Source organism: Coregonus clupeaformis, chromosome 16 (genome assembly GCF_020615455.1).
Source record: "Coregonus clupeaformis isolate EN_2021a chromosome 16, ASM2061545v1, whole genome shotgun sequence".
In the NCBI taxonomy this organism is placed as follows: domain Eukaryota; kingdom Metazoa; phylum Chordata; class Actinopteri; order Salmoniformes; family Salmonidae; genus Coregonus; species Coregonus clupeaformis.
In genome coordinates this window covers 10,643,135-10,666,076 of record NC_059207.1, presented here as the reverse complement: position 1 = coordinate 10,666,076, position 22,942 = coordinate 10,643,135, and the positions used below count along the sequence as shown (strand labels likewise).

The following is a 22,942-nucleotide window of genomic DNA, read 5'->3' as shown; positions in this document are numbered from 1 at the left end:
CAGCAGGGGATCAAATACTTTTTCCCCCCCTCACTGTACATATATCACACCCCAACACACACAGAAGATACATATACCAGACACCAACACAGGAAAAACAATAACCAGACACCAACACACACAGGACACACAGACACCAACACACAAAGGAGATACATAGACCAGACACCAACACACAGGAGAAACATATACCAGACACCAACACACAGGAGAAACATATACCAGACACCAACACACAGGAGAAACATATACCAGACACCAACACACATTCGGTTTAGCAGTGCTGTTCTCAGCAGAAAGTCCCTCTCCACTATAGAGCTATAGAGGTGACAGCCAGACAATGTAAAGCAGATTCTAACCAACTACAAAATAGAGAGACCGAGACATTTAACAAGACAGACAGACCCTAGGAGCTTCCTTTTCCTCAGGATGGGGTTATTGACGGAGTTGAGTGGCTTGAGGCTGACGGTAAGGTCCTGTATCCTCATGTTAGCCAACTGTTCAGCATGGGCCTGCTGGATCCCTGCTACCACCGCCTGGCAGAGGGAGGGAGAGAGGGAAGGAGGAAGGGTCACATGGCAAAATGTTACACCCTGAACATTGCTATTAAAGGGTTACCTCAGGATTTTGGCAATGATCCTACTACTTCCCCAGAGTCAGATGAACTTGTGGACACCATTTTAATGTCTGCGTCCAGTATGAACAAAGTTAGAGGTAGTTTCGCGAGTCAATGCTAACTAGTGTTAGCGCAATGACTCGAAGTCTATGGTATCTGCTAGCGCTAGTTAGCAATTGCGCTAGTTAGCAACTTCCTTCAAACTGCACGCAGAGACAAAAATGGTATCCACGAGTTCATCTGACTCTGGGGAAGTAGATAAAGGGCCTCATTGCTAAAATCCTGAAGTATCCCTTTAAGGCAGCAAAGGTTTTGTCTGCAGTCCTGTAGTAAGTATGACTGGGTCTATCTAAAGCGCTTTGAGACTGACGGAAAAGAAAGTATTACATAAATGCTATCCATCCCAGTCTATCCATCCAGGCCCACCTTGTCCATCATCATCTGGGCGGAGGGCAGCACGTTGTCCAGCGCCTCTGTGCAGTTCAGCCAGGGGTGCTCCAGAACCCCCTCGATGGTCAGCCTCTCCTCAGGCTTCACCTTCAGCAGCCTACAGAGGGAGGGAGTAATGTTAGTGAAACAGATTCTTCTAACAATCCTCACTCAATCCAAAAGAATACAGCATGACTAAAGCACCGGTTTGGCAGTCCAAATTGATTTTGCCTGACAAACATCACTCGTGAACCATGCCATCGTGTTAGCACACACACAGTAAGGCCTGCTGTAGGGACGTACTTGCGGACAATGTCCTTGGCCATCTCAGAGATCTGGCTCCATTCGTCTTCGGGGAAGTCGAAGCTGGCAGTCATGATCTTCTTGCGCATGTCCTTGGGGATGGTGCGGCTGTGGTGCTTGGAGTAGAAGGGAGGGTAGCCACACAGCATCACGTAGATGATCACCCCAATGGACCACAGGTCACAGCTCTGCACGCACAGCAAGGGACAGTGAACGAGCCAGGTCATAGGGAGGGAGAGGGAGAGAAAGGATAGGAGTTAGTGCGACACAACCCTACAAACACAGATGTCCTTAGTGGAAATATGTTGCATAATGTGGAAAGATGCTGGCAAGATATTTTTGGCAATCCATGGAATGGGGGGGTAGTAGTGGGTCTCCTTGTTATAATCTACACACAATACCCCATAATGTCAAAGCCAAAACAGGTTTTTAGAAATCTTTGCAAATGTATATATATATATATAAAAAAAAGGAAATATCTTATTTACATAAGTATTCAGACTCGTTGCTATGCGACTTGTAATTGAGCTCAGATGCATCCTGTTTCCATCGATCATCCTTGAGATGTTTCTACAACTTGGAGTCCACCTGTGGTAAATTCAATTAATTGGACATGATTTGGAAAGGCGCATACACCTGTCTATATAAGGTCCCACAGTTGACAGTGCATGTCAGAGCAAAAACCAAGCCATGAGGTCGAAGGAATTATCCGTAGAGCTCCGAGACAGGATTGTGTCGAGGCACAGATCTGGGGAAGGGTACCAAAACATTTCTGCAGCATTGAACGTCCCCAAGAACACAGTGGCCTCCATCATTCTTAAATGGAAGACGTTTGGAACCATCAAGACCATTCCTAGAGCTGGCCACCCGGCCAATCTGAGCAATCAGGGAAGAAGGGCCTTGGTCTGGGAGGTGACTAAGAACCCAATGGCCACTCTGACAGAGCTCCAGAGTTCCTCTGTGGAGATGGGAGAACCTTCCAGAAGGACAACCATCTCTGCAGCACTCCACCAATCAGGCCTTTATGGTAGAGTGGCCAGATGGAAGCCACTCCTCAGTAAAAGGCACATGACAGCCCACTTGGAGTTTAACCCAAGGCACCTAAAGGACTCTCAGACCATGATAAAACAAGATTCTCTGGTCTGATGAAACCAAGACTGAACTCTTTGGCCTGAATGCCAAGCGTGACGTCTGGAGGAAACCTGGCAACATCCCTACGGTGAAGCATGGTGGTGGCAGCATCATGCTGTGGGGATGTTTTTTAGTGGCAGGGACTGGGAGACTAGTCAAGAGCGAGGGAATGATGAACGGTACAAGGTACAGAGAGATCCTTGATGAAAACCTGCTCAGGACCTCAGACTGGGGCGAAGGTTCACCTTCCAACAGGACAACGACCCTTAGCACACAGCCAAGAAAATGCAGGAGTGGCTTCGGGACAAGTCTCTGAATGTCCTTGAGTGACCCAGCCAGAGCCCGGACTTGAACCCGGTCAAACATCTCTGGAGACACCTGAAAATAGCTGTGCAGCCTGACAGAGCTTGAGGGGATCTGCAGAGAAGAATGGGAGAAACTCCCCAAATACAGGTGTGCCAAGCTTGTAGCGTCATACCCAAGAAGACTCGAGGCTGTAATCGCTGCCAAAGGTGCGTCAACAAAGTACTGAGTAAAGGGTCTGAATACTTATGCAAATGTGATATTTTCAGGTTTCTTTAAAAATTAATTTGCTAAAATGTGTGTGTGTGTGTGTGTGGGGGGGTAGTGGCTCACCTTGTTATAAGTGTAGGGGGTGGGTGAGGTAGGTATTATTCCAGACTTTTCCTTCTGGTGTCGCCTTTGAGCCTCAAGTACCTAGAGTGAGAGGAGAAGAAGACTGATTGAACTATTTCATCAAAAATGTCTATAGAACACTCCCCAACCTGCTTTCAGATCTGAGGAGAGCACCCATCCTTACCTGAGGTGCAACGTAGTAAGGTGTGAACTGTGGGGTCATCAAGTCCCCCTGGTCGATTTTGGCAAATCCAAAATCGCACAACTTCACCGGTGCATCCTTGAACGAGATAACAGACCAGAAAGAGGGATGAGCACATGATCAATCTCAAATAGGAATTTTCGTAGCAGGTTAAGGGATTCTCCTCTTGCAACATGCTCATTTCAGCCTATTACTAGACACCTGTAGTAAGAGCAGTGTGTGAGAGTGTGTGTGTGTGTGTATGTGAGAGTGTGTGTGTGTGTGTGTGTGTGTGCAGGTCCGTGTGTGTGCTTCAGTCAGCCCATCCATTTCCTCACCAGGGAGTTATCCTTGAAGAGCAGGTTCTCTGGTTTCAGGTCTCGGTGTGCAATATTCAGTGAGTGACAGTGTTCCAGCGCCCGGCCGATCTGACGGATGATAAAAGAAAACACAGACAGAGAGGCTCAACTACATCAGAAAGTAATGTTATTAAAGTATGTGTTCATTAGGAAACCTGGGAGGAGGAGCAGCAATCTGGAGGAATTTGCCCTGTTTGAAACTAGTTCAGTATGTACTGTAGGGAATATGGTGCCATTTGGGATGCAGCACTTGTGTTTTCACTAGGCAGGCAGAAGGTGTACCTGTTTAGTGACCTGGCTGGCCATCTTCTCTGTGAAGTGTTTGTGCTGACTGATCCTGTGGAACAGCTCGCCTCCCTCCATCATCTCCATGACGATCAGCAACCTCGCTCTGACACAGAGGGAAAGACCAAAAGAGATGTAGACAAGAAAGGAATGATTGAGGTAAACAGTTTTCATCTACTCAAATCCGGGGTAAAGCTTTAGTTTGTTTGTTACATTAGTTAGTAGTATTTTATTAGGATCCCCAATTAGCTGCTGCCAAGGCAGCGGCTCCTCTTCCTGGGGCCCCACAGGAAACAAAACACAAATACATAAAAAACATAACACTACGTAAAACAATACTTCTGTGCCACTAGAGATCCTGGTTCGAGTCCAGGCTCTGTCGCAGCCGGCCGCGACCGGGAGACCCATGGGGCGGCGCACAATTGGCCCAGCGTCATCCAGGTTAGGGGAGGGTTTGGCCGGCAGGGATGTTCTTGTCCCATCGCGCACCAGCGACTCCTGTGGCGGGCCGGGCACAGTGCACGCTGACACGGTCGCCAGGTGTACGATGTTTCCTCCAACACATTGGTACGGCTGGCTTCCGGGTTAAGGGGGCATTGTGTCAAGAAGCAGTGCCGCTCGGTTGGGTTGTGTTTCGGAGGACACACGGCTCTCAACCTTCGCCTCTCCCGTGTCCGTACGGGAGTTGCAGCGATGGGACAATTGGATACCACGTAATTGGGGAGATAAAGGGGTAATTTTTTAAAACTAAAACATACATGCATACAAAAATATAGAAATACGTGTAATACATTTTAAAAAATACAATACTTAATGCAAAATACAATACATAAATGTCTGTCTCTGCACAGTCTCCGTCGTGCCGTAAGGTGTTCCTTTATCTGGTTTTTGAATCCGTTTTTATTGCTAGCTTGAGTTACCTGGGGTGGCAGAGAGTTCCATGTAGTCAGGGCTCTATTTAATACTGTGCGTTTTCCAACCTCTGTTCTGGACCTGGGGACTGTGAAGAGACCTCTGGTTGCATGTCTTGTGTGGTATCGATTAGTGTCCGAACTGTGTGCCAACTGCTTGAACAGACAGTTCGGTACCTTCAACACAACACCTCGCACGAAGACCAATAGCGATGCAGTCAATCTCTCCTCAACTTTGAGCCAGGAGAGATTGACATGCATGTCATTGACATTGGCCCTCCGTGTACATCCAAGTGCAATATGTCGGTCCTTCGTTGCCGCACATGACCACACAACTGGGCAGTAGTCCAGGTGAGACAAAACTAGGGTCTGTAGGTCCTGTCTGGTTGATTGGGATGTCAAGAAAGCAAAGCAACGCCATATCATGGACAGACCTCTTCCCATTTTAGCAACCATTGAGTCTATCTATATGTTTTGAACATGACAGCTTGCCATCAGGGGTTGCACCCAGCAGTTTAATCTCCTCAACTTGCTCAAATCGCCACATCATTCAATAATAGGTCTAGATGAGGTTTAGGGATAGCTGGACTAGTGCTCGTCTTCCATTATTTGGTCCAATATGCATGAATAAGGCTCAGCGTTTGTGATTGGTATGTCATGCCTATTTTTGCAAATTTTGTCAACAATAAAATGTATTAAAGTGGTTGGCAATAAAGGGTTTTGTCATGAACAAGCCAAGTTCGCATAGAATTTCATTTAAGGTACTCCAGAGATGTTTTACCATCACTCTTTATATCATTGTGTTCCATAATTTAGTTTATTTTTGTTTAGTTACGTGTTCTCAATTTACTGTATGTTTGCCAATTTGCTGTGTTGTCAGACATTTGCTATACCCTTTGCCTCATCCCCTCAGCCATACAGTTTTTCAATTAATTATCTATCATGGGGATTTGGCACTTCTAACAAGTTTCTTGATGGGCGCACGCCTATCAGCAACCGGAAGAAGCAATTTCATAAATGCTTCAAGTGCGGCATCAGGTTGTACCCAATTTTAGGTCCAGTCTTTGGAACTTTGGTTTTTCTAGATATGGCTATTATATTCTGATCATTACATCCGATGGGTGTGGATACTGCTTTAGAGCAGATTTCTGCAGCATTAGTAAAGACGTGGTCATTACACGTGGATGATTTAGTTTATTTTCGGTTTGTAAATACCCTGGTAGGTTGACTGATAACCGATGCCTGCAATCTGGTTCAGGTTACAGCTTGAAGCTTCTTTTTGAGTGGAGAGCTTGATGACAACCAGTCAATACTTAGGTCACCCAGAAAACATACCTCTGTTGATATCACATTCATTAAATCAAGCATTTCACAATCAGTCCAAATACTGACTTTTAGCACTCAGTGGTCTATAGCAACTTCCTTTGAGAATAGGCTTTAGGTGAGGCAGATGAACCTGTAGCCATATTACTTCCACATCATCTCTCAGCCTAACAGGAATAGAGCCCCACAGTGGAGGTGTCATAATACCCATAAAACCAAGCGGTCAAACAGGGAAATGGTTCCAATCTTTTTTCCGCAATTCATTTTTCCCATAGGGGATTTTAGAAACACTTAAAATAAGGGCTGTGTTTCGTATAGGCTTACCCTGGCATGACATTTTGATAACCATGTAAATCTCTCTCAGACAAGGTGACATCAATATAGTTGGCTATATTTACTCTCAGATTTTAAAAAAATACTAGTTTTATGGGTATTATGCTCATACAGTGGTACTCTGACTCTGTACCTACAGACACACACTACCAGTCAAAAGTTGACACCTACTCATTCCAGGGTTTTTCTTTATTTTTAATATTTTCTACATTGTAGAATAATAGTGAAGACATCAGAACTATGAAATAACACATATGGAATCATGTAGTGACAAAAAAAGTGTTACACAAATCAAAATATATTTTATATTTGAGATTGTTCAAATAGCCACCCTTTGCCTTGATGACAGCTTTGCACACTCTTGGCATTCTCTCAACCAGCTTCACCTGGAATACTTTTCCAACAGTCTTGAAGGAGTTCCCACATATGCTGAGCACTTGTTGGCTGCTTTTCCTTCACTCTGCCGTCCAACTCATCCCAAACCATCTCAATTGGGTTGAGGTCGGGGGATTGTGGAGGCCAGGTCATCTGATGCAGCACTCCATCACTCTCCTTTTTGGTCAAATAGCCCTTACACAGCCTGGAGGTGTGTTGGGTCATTGTCCTGTTGAAAAACAAATAATAGTCCCACTAAGCCCAAACCAGATGGGATGGCGTATCGCTGCAGAATGCAGTGGTAGCCATGCTGGTTAAGTGTGCCTTGAATTCTAAATAAATCACAAACAGTGTCACCAGCAAAGCACCCCCAAACCATAACACCTCCTCCTCCATGCTTTACGGTGGGAACTACACATGCAGAGATCATCCGTTCACCCACACCGCGTCTCACAAAGACACGGCGGTTGGAACCAAAAATCTCAAATTTGGACTCCAGACCAAAAGGACAAATTTCCACCGGTCTAATGTCCATTGCTAGTGTTTCTTGGCCCAAGCAGGTCTCTTCTTATTGGGGTCCTTTAGTAGTGGTTTCTTTGCAGCAATTCGACCATGAAGGCCTGATTCACACAGTCCCCTCGGAACAGTTGATGTTGAGATGTGTCTGTTACTTGAACTCTGAAGCATTTATTTGGACTGTAATTTCTGAGGCTGGTAACTCTAATGAACTTATCCTCTGCGGCAGAGGTAACTCTCGATCTTCCATTCCTGTGGTGGTTCTCATGAGAGCCAGTTTCATCATAGCGCTTGGTTTTTGCGACTGCACTTGAAGAAACTTTAAAAGTTCTTAATGTTCCGTATTGACTGACCTTCAAGTCTTAAAGTAATGATGGACTGTTGTTTCTCTTTGATTATTTATTTGAGCTGTTCTTGCCATATTATGGACTTGGTCTTTTACCAAATAGGGCTATCTTCTGTATACCACCATTACTTGTCACAACACAACTGATTGGCTCAAATGCATTAAGAAGTAAAGAAATTTAACAAATTAACTTTTAAGAAGGCACACCTGTTAATTGAAATGCATTCCAGGTGACTACCGAATGAAGCTAGTTGAGAGAATGCCAAGACTATGCAAAGCTGTCAAGGCAAATGGTGGCTATTTGAAGAATCTGAAATATAAAATAGTTTGATTTGTTTAACACTTTTTTGGTTACTACATGATTCCATGTGTTATTTCATAGTTTTGATGTCTTCACTGTTATTCAACAATGTAAAAAAAAAAGTAATAATAAAGAAAAACCCTTGAATGAGTAGGTGTGTCCAAAGACTTTTGACTAGTAGTGTACATACAGTGGCTTGCAAAAGTATTCACCCCCCTTGGCATTTTTCCTATTTTGTTGCCTTACAACCTGGAATTAAAATTGATTTTTGGGGGGTTTGTATCATTTGATTTACACAACATGCCTACCACTTTGAAGATGCAAAATATTTTTTTATTGTGAAACAAACAAGAAATAAAGACAAAAAACGGAACTTGAGCGTGCATAACTATTCACCCCCCCCAAAGTCAATACTTTGTAGAGCCACCTTTTGCAGCAATTACAGCTGCAAGTCTCTTGGGGTGTCTATAAGCTTGGCACATCTAGCCACTGGGATTTTTGCCCATTCTTCAAGGCAAAACTGCTCCAGCTCCTTCAAGTTGGATGGGTTCCGCTGGTGTATAGCAATCTTTCAGTCATACCACAGATTCTCAATTGGATTGAGGTCTGGGCTTTGACTTGGCTATTCCAAGACATTTAAACATTTCCCCTTAAACCACTCAAGTGTTGCTTTAGCAGTATGCTTAGTGTCATTGTCCTGCTGGAAGGTGAATCTCCGTCCCAGTCTCAAATCTCTGGAAGACTGAAACAGGTTTCCCTCAAGAATTTACATTTAACATTTAAGTCATTTAGCAGACGCTCTTATCCAGAGCGACTTACAAATTGGTGCATTCAACTTAGGATAGCCAGTGGGACAAGCACATCTTGATCACAGTAAGTACACTTATTCAAACAAGCAGCTGTGAGCAAAGTCAGTGCAATCAGGGACAACTACATATCGATCACAATTTCCCTGTATTTAGCACCATCCATCATTCCTTCAATTCTGACCAGTTACCCAGTCCCTGCCGATGAAAAACATCCCTACAGCATGATGCTGCCACCACCACCACTTTATTTAACTAATTATGTGACTTCTGAAGGTAATTGGTTGCACCAGATCTTATTTAGGGGCTTCATAGCAAAGGGGGTGAATACATATGCACGCACCACTTCTCCGTTATTTATTTTTTAGAACTTTTTTAAAACAAGTTATTTTTTTCATTTCACTTCACTAAATTTGGACTATTTTGTGTATGTCCATTACATGAAATCCAAATAAAAATCTATTTAAATTACAGGTTGTAATGCAACAAAATAGGAAAAACGCCAAGGGGGATGAATATATAGACAGTGGGGAGAACAAGTATTTGATACACTGCCGATTTTGCAGGTTTTCCTACTTACAAAGTATGTAGAGGTCTGTAATTTTTATCATAGGTACACTTCAACTGTGAGAGACGGAATCTAAAACAAAAATCCAGAAAATCACATTGTATGATTTATGTAATTAATTTGCATTTTATTGCATGACATAAGTATTTGATCACCTACCAACCAGTAAGAATTCCGGCTCTCACAGACCTGTTAGTTTTTCTTTAAGAAGCCCTCCTGTTCACCACTCATTACCTGTATTAACTGCACCCGTTTGAACTCTTTACCTGTATAAAAGACACCTGTCCACACACTCAATCAAACAGACTCCAACCTCTCTACAATGGCCAAGACCAGAGAGCTGTGTAAGGACATCAGGGATACAATTGTAGACCTGCACAAGGCTGGGATGGGCTACAGGACAATAGGCAAGCAGCTTGGTGAGAAGGCAACAACTGTTGGCGCAATTATTAGAAAATGGAAGAAGTTCAAGATGACAGTCAATCACCCTCAGTCTGGGGCTCCATGCAAGATCTCACCTCGTGGGGCATCAATGATCATGAGGAAGGTGAGGGATCAGCCCAGAACTACATGGCAGGACCTGGTCAATGACCTGAAGAGAGCTGGGACCACAGTCTCAAAGAAAACCATTAGTAACACACTACACCATCATGGATAAAAATCCTGCAGCGCACGCAAGGTCCCCCTGCTCAAGCCAGCGCATGTCCAGGCCCGTCTGAAGTTTAACAATGACCATCTGGATGATCCAGAGGAGGAATGGGAGAAGGTCATGTGGTCTGATGAGAAAAATAGAGCTTTTTGGTCTAAACTCCACTCGCCATGTTTGGAGGAAGAAGAAGGATGAGTACAACCCCAAGAACACCATCCCAACCGTGAAGCATGGAGGTGGAAACATCATTCTTTGGGGATGCTTTTCTGCAAAGGGGACAGGACGACTGCACCGTATTGAGGGGAGGATGGATGGGGCCATGTATCGCGAGATCTTGGCCAACAACCTCCTTCCCTCAGTAAGAGCATTGAAGATGGGTCGTGGCTGGGTCTTCCAGCATGACAATGACCCGAAACACACAGCCAGGGCAACTAAGGAGTGGCTCCGTAAGAGGCATCTCAAGGTCCTGGAGTGGCCTAGCCAGTCTCCAGACCTGAACCCAATAAAAAAATCTTTGGAGGGAGCTGAAAGTCCGTATTGCCCAGCGACAGCCCCGAAACCTGAAGGATCTGGAGAAGGTCTGTATGGAGGAGTGGGCCAAAATCCCTGCTGCAGTGTGTGCAAACCTGGTCAAGACCTACAGGAAACGTATGATCTCTGTAATTGCAAACAAAGGTTTCTGTACCAAATATTAAGTTCTGCTTTTCTGATGTATCAAATACTTATGTCATGCAATAAAATGCAAATTAATTACTTAAAAATCATACAATGTGATTTTCTGGATTTCTGTTTTAGATTCCGTCTCTCACAGTTGAAGTGTACCTATGATAAAAATTACAGACCTCTACATGCTTTGTAAGTAGGAAAACCAGCACAATCTGCAGTGTATCAAATACTTGTTCTCCCCACTGTATATAATAGCCATGGGGTTGGCTTGAAATGGTATACATACAGTACAAGATCGCTTAGAACTGTGCCATTTGGTCTATGCCTCGAACAAGGATGTGGATTAATAAGGGTTGACTGTTGCGGGCAAGAACTGATATCCCATCACTTTTTTAGTACCTAAAAAAAGTACACTAGGTGCATAAGCATTAATATGTGTTAATACTGTATGTAGCAATATGACAGTGGCATTCACATGTTTCTAAGTGATCCCGTCAATGACGTGTTGTATGTGCTGGTACTTGCTCCTCCTCACCTTGGAGTGGATTCGTGAGGAAACTGCACACTGTTGGCGTACACCTCCATAATCTGCACGATGTTGGGTTGTGTGGCACACATCATGTGAAGCCGCACCTAAATCATCACGGACAGAACAAAGAGTTAAAACATGCCTGGTGACACTGACCATGTCTGGCTAGGCAGAGGCAGACCGTCTTGTCTTTAACGATTGATACACACAAACAGTGCAGATAACCAATCGGCAAAACTACAGAGACATACTTTTATTTTTCAGTGTTCCTTGCAGAAACAAACAGGCCTTGAGAGCTGATAAGGGCATGTTGCACTGATGGGACACTGTGCTGCTGTGGGGGGCTGCTCCTTTGGACTGCACATCACACAGCTGAACAACTGCAGGTAGCCGAGTGGCAGTGTTGGGGAAGCTACTCTGAAAATATAGTTTACCAAGCTACCATTTACTTCACACTGGAAGAAGTTAAGCTACCCTTAAACATATTTTACTTAATTAAGTTACTTTGGAAAAGTAGTTCACTAAAATTATCATAACTAAAATCGGATATGTCAGACTGCAAATTGCAAGAACAGTTCACTCTGGAGTCAGATGTTAACAAAATGTGTAATTTAGTCTATTAAAACACAACAACTATGTTTAAAGTAGGGATGGGCGGTATTCAGATTTTCATATAGTCATACCATTTCTGTACCATACCGGGGTATACGGTATTATCGAATGTAAGGGGCGCTTAATTTTTTTAAAATACATCTAATGACATTTTGTAATGGGGGACGGAGAGTGGGGTGGGACGACGACGCACAAAACAGGGATCTTGATCCAGGAGAGGATTGAATGTCTCTGCTGTAACCAAGAATCTTGACATCTAGCCACTTGGCTAGCAAGTTAGCAAACCAAATGCATAGCTGGAGCCCTGAGCTGGATTTAAATGTACACATGCTAGATTTCATATAGTTCTACCCCTGCAGCGGTGTCCCCTACCCCAAAAATACCCAGGTATTTCGAAATACCCTGGTATACGGTATATCGCCCAAGCCTAGTTTCAAGTGAGAATTAGGCCGGTCTGATGGAGGAAAACAAAGTATATTCTTGCCTACTTCACCCATATTTTATTTTTGCAAAAAGAGTAGTGTGTAGTTCCAGTAGTTAGCTACACCACTACATGGCAAATAAGTAATTAACTACTGAAAACACTACCAACATTTGAATTTAGTTAAACTACCACCAAGCTACAGCAGAATTTAATTCAATGACTAGCTGAACCACATGCAGTTCACTACTCTGCCAAGGTGCTTTATCTAATAGTAAGTAGTGGGCTGGGTGGCTGAGTGACTTTCCAATTGAGTGCAAGGGAGCAGAATGTTCTTTTTTTTCTCTTTTTTTTTTAACTACACTGTGTGCACAATTATTAGGCAAGTTGTATGTTTGAGGATTAATTTTATTATTGAACAACTACAGTGCTCTCGGTCAATCCAAAATGTTAATAAACCTCAAACTTGAATATCTAAGAAAGTAAAAGTGAGGTTTTGGCTTTCTTTGGAGAATATCTGTGTGCACAATTATTGGGCAACTATTTGTGTGCAGAATTATTATGCAACTAAATGAAAAACGAAAAGTTCCCCATCTCACCTGTTTATTTTCATCTGTTAAAGTGAGAATAACAAACAAACTCAAACTTATAAATAAACATTTGACATTACAACAAAAAATATCAGTGACCAATATAGCCACCCTTCTTTTCAATAACAGTCATAAGCCTTCCATCCATGGAGTCTGTCAGTTCCTTGATCTGTTGACTACCAACTTTTTGTGCAGCAGCAACCATAGCCTCCCAGACACTGGTCAGAGAGGTGTACTGTTTTCCTTCCCCGTAAATCGACCGTTTAAGAAGGGACCACAAGTTCTCAATAGGGTTTAGGTCAGGTGAGGAAGGGGGCCATGTCATTATTCTTTCATCTTTAAGGCCTTTACTGGCTAGCCACGCAGCGGAGTACTTCGATGCATGCGATGGAGCATTGTCCTGCATAAAAATCATGGTCTTCTTGAAAGATGCAGACTTCTTCCTGTACCACTGCTTGAGGAAAGTGTCTTCTAAAAACTGGCAGTAGGTTTGGGAGTTGAGTTTGAGTCCATCTTCAACCCGAAAAGGTCCAACTAGCTCATCTTTAATAATACCAGCCCATACCAGTACCCCACCTCCACCTTGCTGGCGTCTGAGTCGAAGTGGAGCTCCGTGCCCGTTACTGATCCAGCCACGTGCCCATCCATCTGGTCCGTCAAGAGTCACTCATCTCATCAGTCCATAAAACCTTTGAAAAATCTGTCTTCAGATATTTCTTGGCCCAGTCTTGACGTTTCAACTTGTGTCTTGTTCAGTGGTGGTCAGAATTCAGCCTTCCTTACCTTGGCCATGTCTCTGAGCACTGAACACCATGTACTTCTGGGCACTCCAGGTAGTTTGCTGTTCTGGAATATGACAGCACTGGAGGATAATGGGTTCCTGGTAGCTTCACGTTTGATTCTTCTCAAATCTTTGGCAGTTAATTTGCGTCTTTTTTTCTCAACACAGTTCTTGTGACCATGTTGACTATTTGCAACAAAACATTTGATGGTTCTGTGATCACGCCCCAATATCTTAGCAATTTCAAGAGTGCTGCATCCCTCTGAAATACTTTTTACAATTTTTCACTTTTCAGTCAGTTAAAATCTCTCTTTTTGCCTGAGGAAAAGAAGCTGCCTAATAATTATACACACCTTGACATAGGGTGTTGATTTCCTTAGGCCACACCCTCCCTCATTACACAAATACACATCACCTGATATGCTTAAATCCAATAAGCATTCCAGTTTATACAGCTTGGAGTTAAGAAATATGCATAATAATGATGATATGGTCAAAATACTGACTTGCCTAATAATTGTGCACACAGTGTAGTTGAATGGCCATTTTTACCATGTATGCACCTGCAACTTACCATGTGAGAAATTATACAGTAAACAATCATTTTTAATAACTTAGTCAAGGCCATTTTTTACTTTGAAGTGAAAAATCTTAATTTCAGTTTCAATTATTATTTTTGGTCCTGTACAGTTGTAAAATGTAATGTATTATTTTTAAAGAAATTGTGTTTCATGCAAGGGTGCCAATATATTTGACTGCATATTATGTCCTAAATGAAACCGTATTCCCTATATAGTGCACTATATTTGAGCAGAGCCCTATGGATCCTGGTCGAAATCAGTGCACTTTATAGGGAATAGGACGCCATTTGGGACGTACACAAAGACAACACAGCAGACTCAACACTGACAAAACAGACCAAACACAAGACACATAAAGTGCAGATGACACACAGACAAGGACGACACGAACAAAAGACAATCAGAAAACCAAAACAATGGTTCAAAACCTCATTTCGGGCCTTGGGACGATCAATGAGGATCTTCAAGGCCAATCGTTCCTGAGTCGACTTCTTAACACAAACTCTATGGAGAGGAAGAGAAATATGTAAAGAAGAAAATCAGACAATATAACAATAGTGAGCCAGCTTTTCATGGCGCTAATTAGGGCTGCACATTGCATCTAATTTTAATATCGCAAGAGGCGGCAAAAAAAAACATTCAACCAACACTTTGGTTCCTACCCTGTCACAACTTTTACTGTACCTGGCTTTTTCATTAGTTGTCATGCCAAACACCACCAATCATAGAATTGGAATACACACTTTATTTCTATGATTCGAACACAGTTCACCCAAGTGTTTTGATCTAAAATCAAAAGTAATATTGCAATTGCAAGATTGAGAAAACTATCATAAAAACATTTTTTTTAATTCACCATTACATAATTTGCCCATATCGTGCAGCCCAAGAGCTAATTAGTGATGGAGGATTTTTTTTTTTTTATCGATCGTTACATATCGGGATATAATTTGACGATATATCATATCGTTTTGACAATCTCGTATTAAAATCCTGCATTTTTCCTTCATAGCTTGTTCTCCATCTTGTTCTTAAATTAGAGCGCCAATTTCTTTTCACCACTTTTATTTCCATGACTGATCCAAACTCATTTTCCCATGGCTCTCTCGTCCCTCTGCAGCAGCAATATGTTTAGAACAACACATCACAGTATCGAATCGCAATACATATCGTATCAGCACCGATGTACCGTGATAATATCGTATTGTGAGGTCCCTGGCAATTCCCAGCCCTAGAGCTAATGCTGGTCCACACCGTTATTAGGTTAACTAAGAGTAGGCTTAATACCAGTACCAGCCTCTCACTGAGGACACAAACATTCAATCCAAACCATAACCTCTGCTCCTAAACTCAGATTACACTAAGAATAAAACCTAGCCTATCCTGGAGGAACATTCTGCTCGACCAAAGTTCAACAGGGGGAGTGAAATTCCTGAAGCATCAGAAAGAGTATGAGGGGAACAAGGAAGGAGAGAGCAAAGATATAGGCCAGTAATGCCTACAGCATCTAGCTATAGATAGGCCAAGAAATCAGCCTAGACAGAAAGCAACGAGTCTCCATTCTGAATCAATGAGTAAAGTGGTGCGGCATGCAGTGGAATGGAAGAGCTTGTGTTCGCTGTGTGTCAGAAGACCATGAGGAACGGTGAGCCGCTAAGGACTTACAGCTCAGGCACACCAGGACTGTTTGCTGGCAGAGAGTACTTAGCACCTCTGAACGTAAATCTGCAAACAGAGTGCGCACCAATTTTACATGTAGAATCGCATGAAAATTGTCCCTAAAACATACACGCTGAATGTTCGGCAGACGAACACTAGATCCACATTACGTACGATGTGTGCGAGCCTTAAGACTATGACAAATGCTAACCTTAACCCAGGACTTTGAACTCTGTTGGAGTCTGAGTCACATATCAGCTGTTCCAGGTGTTTCAGAGAGAAGGCCAAATCATATCAACAAGGCCTATCGTCCAGATAACAATTGACTCTCAGCAAGAACTGAGGGGTGTACTATGAAGCTGGAGGAGTTAGCAAGCTAACTTTGGTCAATTCTATGTTCAACTCGGGATAACAGTAGACACGAAGGTGGTTCACCTTTTAGCCAGGTACATTTCTATGGCAACGCCATCAGCTCTAACCTACTCCAGGGCAGGCTAGCTCCACTTTATCCTGAATGAAGTTTTTCAGCAGCAAGTTGAGGACCAATCAAATTACATTCCCTCACTCTCCGGACCATATTTGAGGAGGATGACTGATTAAATGTTTTATTAAATCAAAATGTTAGTGTTAAAAATAATAATATTGAAATATATATCACTAGTGATTGGGGGGCGGTGGGTGGGGGTAAATCAATAGTTCCATATCAAGATATTCTTTGACGCTATATCGCAATATAATTTTTTGCAATAATATTTTTGCGCTAGCCGGCTGTACCTGCACCAAAACGCCAGTATTTTTCCTTCATAGTTTGTTCTCCATATTCTTTTTAAATAGTGAGCCAATTATTATTCAGGACTTTTATTTCCATGACTGATCAAAAGTCGTTCTCTCATGGCTCTCTCGTCCCTCTGCAGCAGACATACAGTATGGTGGAGTAATAGGTTTGGGAAAAAACCGCAATGCATATAGAATCGTGAAAATCACAATACATTTCGTAACGGCACCTAAGTATGGTGATATCGTATTGTGAGGTCCCTGGCAATTCCCAGCCCAATACATCACACTACACATTAAGTAATGACAGGATGCATTTGAAACGTCACACGTGGTAAAACTTTACTTTTGTATGTCTTAATAGGATTATTTCATCCATAGGAGTGGAGAAAAAGGGGCGTGTGCATTGATAAGCACACCAAGACTACATTAACAATATGATTAATAAAATAATAACGGCATTTGTAGTAGCCTATATCCCACCATAGCCCGCTGAATTTGCAAGATAACCTTTCTTTCATTTTCAGCAAAAATGAAAGTGTGACAGTGACTCGCCCATGGATTGCAGTTTCAGCATTGTCTCAATGAAGAGTTTGGCGTTCGACTACCCACATTCAACACGAACGCGCAGTTACAAGCTGGCTCGAGTTAACAGCGGGTGCATGCTAAATACCCACATTCGTAACATGGATGAAGCCTGAGGTGAAATTTGAAGCCAACTGAAGCTGGCTAGCTTTAGAAAATCCTGAAAATATCTAGCTAGCGTCGTAGTATACCCCTCTGATCCGCGCAGCCTGGCCAAAGATGAATCAGGAAAGTGTAAGGCAGCCTTTGAGGTGAAGGTAATTCAACGCAAGTCTAATTCCCTAAGCATGAGAATGTTGGAACAACCCTCCATAGCTGACGAGGTGAATCCCAAACACATTGACACTAATGCCCTATCCAGAGACGACCCGGTCAGTGTGGTAATGTGTCAATGGGTTGAGAGGCTGCTGGTGCTGCCAGGGCAGGCGCCACTGTAAACACACTGAGTAATACCACCTTTAACAGGTGTGAGTGACACCACCTTCTCCAATCCAGTGTAAGAGCACTGGACTCCTCTGGAGGACAACTCTTGAACCTCATCTGGGTTTATGCAATAATATTTATGGATCTCCTACATTGCACAAATGCTACGGCTACGGCAAAGGGAACCCTTCAATAGGGCAACCTATGCGAGAACAATGTTCACCTAACAGGTCCACTGATCCCAGCCCCGAGCTTCTGTGTCCAGTTGATGTTGTACTCCTCCAAGATTGAGGTTTCCTAAGAGAGGAGGACAAAATCAAGAATGCATCTGGGTCAATTACATGTACCTTTAAAATGATAAATAGCTGTAAGTAGAAATAAGTATTTTTTTCCTTTCAAGTCCTCCAACCACTCCTGCATCTGGGAACATTTCACACAGAAAACATGTGTAGGCAGCAGCATCCCTGTTCACAGTTAATATTGTCCAATTCCTCTCTTTTGCTAAGTCAAGCTCCTGTTGTGTATACACTCGCTGGCCATTATCGTAATGCATACCAATTACTCAGAGGCTTTTCTTGGACCAGAGATGACCCCTATCCAGTACCTCTGGGCTCTGCTCCAACCATTTTTATCCTATGACTAGCAAGGGCGTATTTGGCAAGTAGCTAGGAAGAGTTGTTTACAAAAACTCTAAATGCTTATCGTGAACTCCTTATTTGCCACTTAAAACATTTCCTTTTTCTGTTCACTCTAGTGGGCCATTCTGGCCTTTGGAGCTTTTTGCCCCAGGCGGTGTTCCAATTCTCAGCGCTAGGCTATTCCAAAAAGCCAGCACCTCTCGTCGTCACTAGTAAACATTTGTAGCATTTCTACAATTTCTCTTAAAATCAGATTTTAAACCTAACCTTAAATTACACTGCTAACCTTATGCCTAACCTTAAATTAACACCAAAATGCACATTTTTGTTTTCATGAATTTTTACGATATAGACAATTTTGACTTTGTGGCTGTGCCATCTTGTGGAAACCGATCCCCCCCCCGGGCCTCCTCCCATCCTTAGCACATTCTGAACCAGCTGTGTGAGCAGCAGGGGACACTTGGATCACATTTTATGTTTAATATGGATGCCCACTGACACACTAAGAGTAGCAGCCAAGAGCAGGAGAGACAAGGCCAGGCATCTGAGGGGTCGATTAGAGGTCCAGACTGAGAGGCTGGCTGGATAAAATGTAAGACAGACCTGGAGAGAGGGGAAAGGGTTCACAAGGAGGTATCTATCCTTAATACATAGGAGTGTTTCCTGCTAAAAGCATCTAGTACGCTAATTATAGTCTTGAATACCCTACTCACTTGAGCTTCAGGGTGCTTGGAAGTTAGTTACACCTGATTCTGACCATGACACACCATGACTAGAGGTTGAATGTTTATTCATCTATAAAAGTAAATAGAGCCAACTATATTGATAAGTCACCTTGTCCGTCATGCCAGGGTAAGCCTATATGAAACACAGCCCTTATTTTAAGTGTTTCTAAAATCCCTTTGGGGAAAAATGTAAGTGGAAAAACGATTGGAACCATTTCCCTGTTTGACCGCTAGGTTATGGGTATTATGCCACTGCCATAGAGTTCAGTTTACTTGGGGGCACTAAATTGTGTTGAGGGGAAAACAAAACCAGGCTGTTTCATGTAACTAATACACATGGAAAGTGAACTCTGTTCACAACGTTGACGTCAGTAAACTGCTCGCCCACACGACGCCATACACATGGTCTGCGGTTGTGAGGCTGATTGGACGTACTGCCAGTTTCTCTAAAACGACGTTGGAGGCAGCTTATGGTAGAGAAATGAACATTTAATTCTCTGGACACAGCTCTGGTGGTCATTCCTGCAGTCAGCATGGCAATTGCACGCTCCCTCAAAACTTGAGACATCTGTGGCATTGTGTTGTGTGACAAAACTGCACATTTTAGAGTGACCTTTTATTGTCCCCAGCACAAGGTGCACCTGTGTAATTATGCTGTTTAATCAGCTTATTGATATACCACACCTGTCAGGTGGATGGATTATATTGGCAAATGAGAAATGCTCACTAACAGGGATGTAAACAAATTTGTGCACAACATTTGAGAGAAAAAAGCTTTTTGTGCATATGGAAAATTTCTGAGATCTTATTTCAGCTCATGAAACATGGGACCAACACTTTACATGTTGCGTTTATATCTTTGTTCAGTGTTGTTGAACTACATGTACTTCACTACTCCCAACACTGCTAAAATACTACAGTAACGTACCAAGAGGAACAAAATGTGTTTGCACTAGATCTAAGCAACTGACTTGTCTATGAAATACAATCGGACATTTATCACATTTACGTCATTTAGCAGACGCTCTTATCCAGAGCGACTTACAGTTAGTAACACTTATTTCAATGCATTATTATAACATTAGCAGAACATCCAGCATGCAAAAAGTTGCTCTGTATTAAAATGCAACCTTACCTTGATGGATTTGTCTGCGTTGTTATCCTCCGACATGATGTTCCACTGTGATAGAAGAGTCCTAACTTTTGTTTTGGGAGTTCTTTCAGTTTACAATCAAAACAAAGGGGGTTGACCTTTGACAGCTATTGTCAATGTTAAATAGCTAACGTTTTCCCTACCGGGTACAAGCTACTGGTGACAGGCCATGGTTGACGCTTGATATTCGGCCAAAAAGCCACAGTTGAATGCGTTTACTTCGGTAACCCGACTTGAAGACATCCAGCCGGGGCGAGATGCCTCATTCCAGCTCGTTTCACAAACTACAGTCCCTCCAACTTCTTCCGATCGTCTTGACTTGGCTGTGGCGACCATGTAGAGCGACAAAGTCCCAACGGGTTGTCTGAAAAGTCGAAAGGTGAACGGGCTCCAATAGGCAAACTCACCGCTTTTGGTAGGACGCTGAGTGGGGGACAAAGAGTGGTGTATTTTTAGCCATTGAGGGATATGATTGAGCACTTGGCTAGCTAGCTAGGAAGATAGCTACAGGACACGCATCAAGCACCGGTCAAATGAGCGGCTACTAGCTAATGTGGCTCTTCGTCACGGGTTTCGTTGTGTTGTAAAAGCCTGCAAACTTGCTAAATAAAAAGTCAAAACAAACGTTGTTGAGAGACCAGGGGTTTCGGGTGAAAATAAAGCGGCGGGGAGGAGAAAAAGGTACACCGAGTACCAAAACTCGTCGACGCTTGCTTAGCTAGCAAAATAACTAGCTAAAAGAGCCTGCTAGCTAGCAACCCAACCATCATTTAAAAAGTAAATAGCCCTCCAGGTTAGATATCGTTAAACACAATAGATGATAGATATTTTTTTTTTTTTGCCGACCAGTTTGTGACTTAAATACATCGAGTGCTAACTAAACAAGAACGGTGTATAACGAAAGCCTGATGAAAATGATACACATTTTAAGACATTGCAATTCCAAATATTTCAGGAATGTCACCACTACAACTTTCAATATGAAAGTCAAGTATAATAGTTGCATTGAGTCCGGTTCACTTGTAATCCATTTCCCGTCGTTATTATTAAATTGGGCAGGAAAAGCCAGCCATTTATTGGGCCTTGGGGTCCTTTTTGCTCAATGCGGGCACAAAGCAAAGAGGAAGAGGCCAAGCGAGAGGTTTTACTCCTCCCAAAATCTGTCCACGAAATGAGGAATTTGTGTATATTAACAAAAAATATATTGCTAATTTGCTTCGTGGAGATTTATTGATCGAATAGAAGTTTCGTAATGGTTAAGTTGTTACGAATGCACTGTTATAAGTGGACACACGTGGCATTTCGGCAACTTGTGCCTGTTTTCATAGAGTACTCATCATGGATATAACCCTAACTGGACATTGCCATTAAGGGCTTCCACCATTTTAAAGTAGTCAATTGGGTGTGGATTTCTATGAGTTGGGAGCAATCAGCCAATGAAGAAGAAGATGGACTACTTTAAAATTGAGATAGCCTCAATGGCGCTGCCCATGCTGTCATAGACACTATAATGTAGTCCCGTGTAGCTCAGTTGGTAGAGCATGGCGCATGCAACGCCAGGGTTGTGGGTTCGATTCCCACGGGGGACCAGTATGAAAATGTATGTACTCACTAACTGTAAGTCGCTCTGGATAAGAGCGTCTGCTAAATGACTAAAATGTAAATAAAGATGAGTACTCTTATCTATCTCTATGTCACGTTTACACGTGTATCTGCCCTCTCATTGGCTAGAATGGTCCCACCTGATCTCACCTGCCTTCCGTCTTTGAGGACATGTATTTCCATTGTTAGAGCTGTCACTTGACTATCTTGTCAATATAATAGACAATCTTTGCACAAATATACACCGCATGACCAAAAGTATGTGGACATTGCTCGTTGAACATCTCATTCCTAAATCATGGGCATTAATATGGAGTTGGTCCCCATTTCGCTGCTATAACAGCCTCCACTTCTGGGAAGGCTTTCCACTAGATGTTGGAACATTGCAGCGGGGACTTGCTTTCATTCAGCCACAAGAGCATCAGTGAGGTCGGGCACTGATGTTGGGCGATAAGGCCTGGCTCGCAGTTCTTCCACACCGATCTCGACAAACCATTTCTGTATGGACCTCGCTTTGTTGTCATGCTGAAACAGGAAAGGGCCTTCCCCAAACTGTTAACACAAAGTTGGAAGCATAGAATCGTCTAGAATGTAATTGTACGCTGTAACATTAAGATTTCCCTTCACTGGAACTAAGGGGCCTAGTCCGAACCATCAAAAACAGCCCCAGACCATTATTCCTCCTCCACCAAACTTTACAGTTGGCACTATGCATTCGGGACTATGTATCCGGGCAGGTAGCGTTCTCCTGGCATCCGCAAAAACCCAGATTCGTCCGTCGGACTGCCAGATGGTGAAGCATGATTCATCACTCCAGAGAACGCGTTTCCCCTGCTCCAGAGTCCAATGATGGCGAGCTTTACACCACTCTAGCCGACAATTGCCTTTGCTCATGGTGATCTTATGCATGTGTGCGGCTGCTCGGTCATGGAAACCCATTTCATGAAGCTCCCTACGAACAGTTATTGTACTGACGTTGCTTCCAGAGGCAGTTTGGAGCTCGGTAGTGAGTGTTGCAACTGAGGACAGACGATTTTTACGCACTACGCACTTCAGCAAACAACGGTCCCGTTCTGTGAGCTTGTGTGGCCTACCACTTCGCGGCTAAGCCGTTGTTGCTCCTAGATGTTTCTAC

General features: G+C 43.0%; 2 protein-coding genes across 3 annotated transcripts in view; one reads left to right on the top strand and one right to left on the bottom strand.

Moving 5' to 3' along the window:
- Positions 1-20,268, bottom strand: part of LOC121584416 (MAP kinase-activated protein kinase 5) — a 28,453-nt gene extending 8,185 nt beyond the window's left edge. For both annotated transcript variants that reach the window (XM_041900278.2, XM_041900279.2), the window contains exons 1-11: positions 20,188-20,268; positions 17,913-17,986; positions 14,677-14,752; positions 11,270-11,367; positions 3,938-4,046; positions 3,635-3,724; positions 3,300-3,395; positions 3,116-3,196; positions 1,349-1,536; positions 1,043-1,163; positions 406-536 (exon numbers count right to left, since the gene is read on the bottom strand). In XM_041900278.2, the coding sequence (XP_041756212.2) occupies positions 406-536; positions 1,043-1,163; positions 1,349-1,536; positions 3,116-3,196; positions 3,300-3,395; positions 3,635-3,724; positions 3,938-4,046; positions 11,270-11,367; positions 14,677-14,752; positions 17,913-17,986; positions 20,188-20,223 (1,100 nt within the window). In that variant the 5' untranslated portion in view covers positions 20,224-20,268. The remainder of the gene's footprint in view (positions 1-405; positions 537-1,042; positions 1,164-1,348; positions 1,537-3,115; positions 3,197-3,299; positions 3,396-3,634; positions 3,725-3,937; positions 4,047-11,269; positions 11,368-14,676; positions 14,753-17,912; positions 17,987-20,187) is intronic.
- A 234-nt stretch (positions 20,269-20,502) lies between these two features.
- LOC121584414 (ataxin-2) overlaps positions 20,503-22,942 on the top strand; it is a 29,364-nt gene continuing 26,924 nt past the window's right edge. Inside the window, exon 1 of the mRNA XM_041900273.2 lies at positions 20,503-20,584. The gene's annotated coding sequence lies outside the window, so the exon portion shown is untranslated. The remainder of the gene's footprint in view (positions 20,585-22,942) is intronic.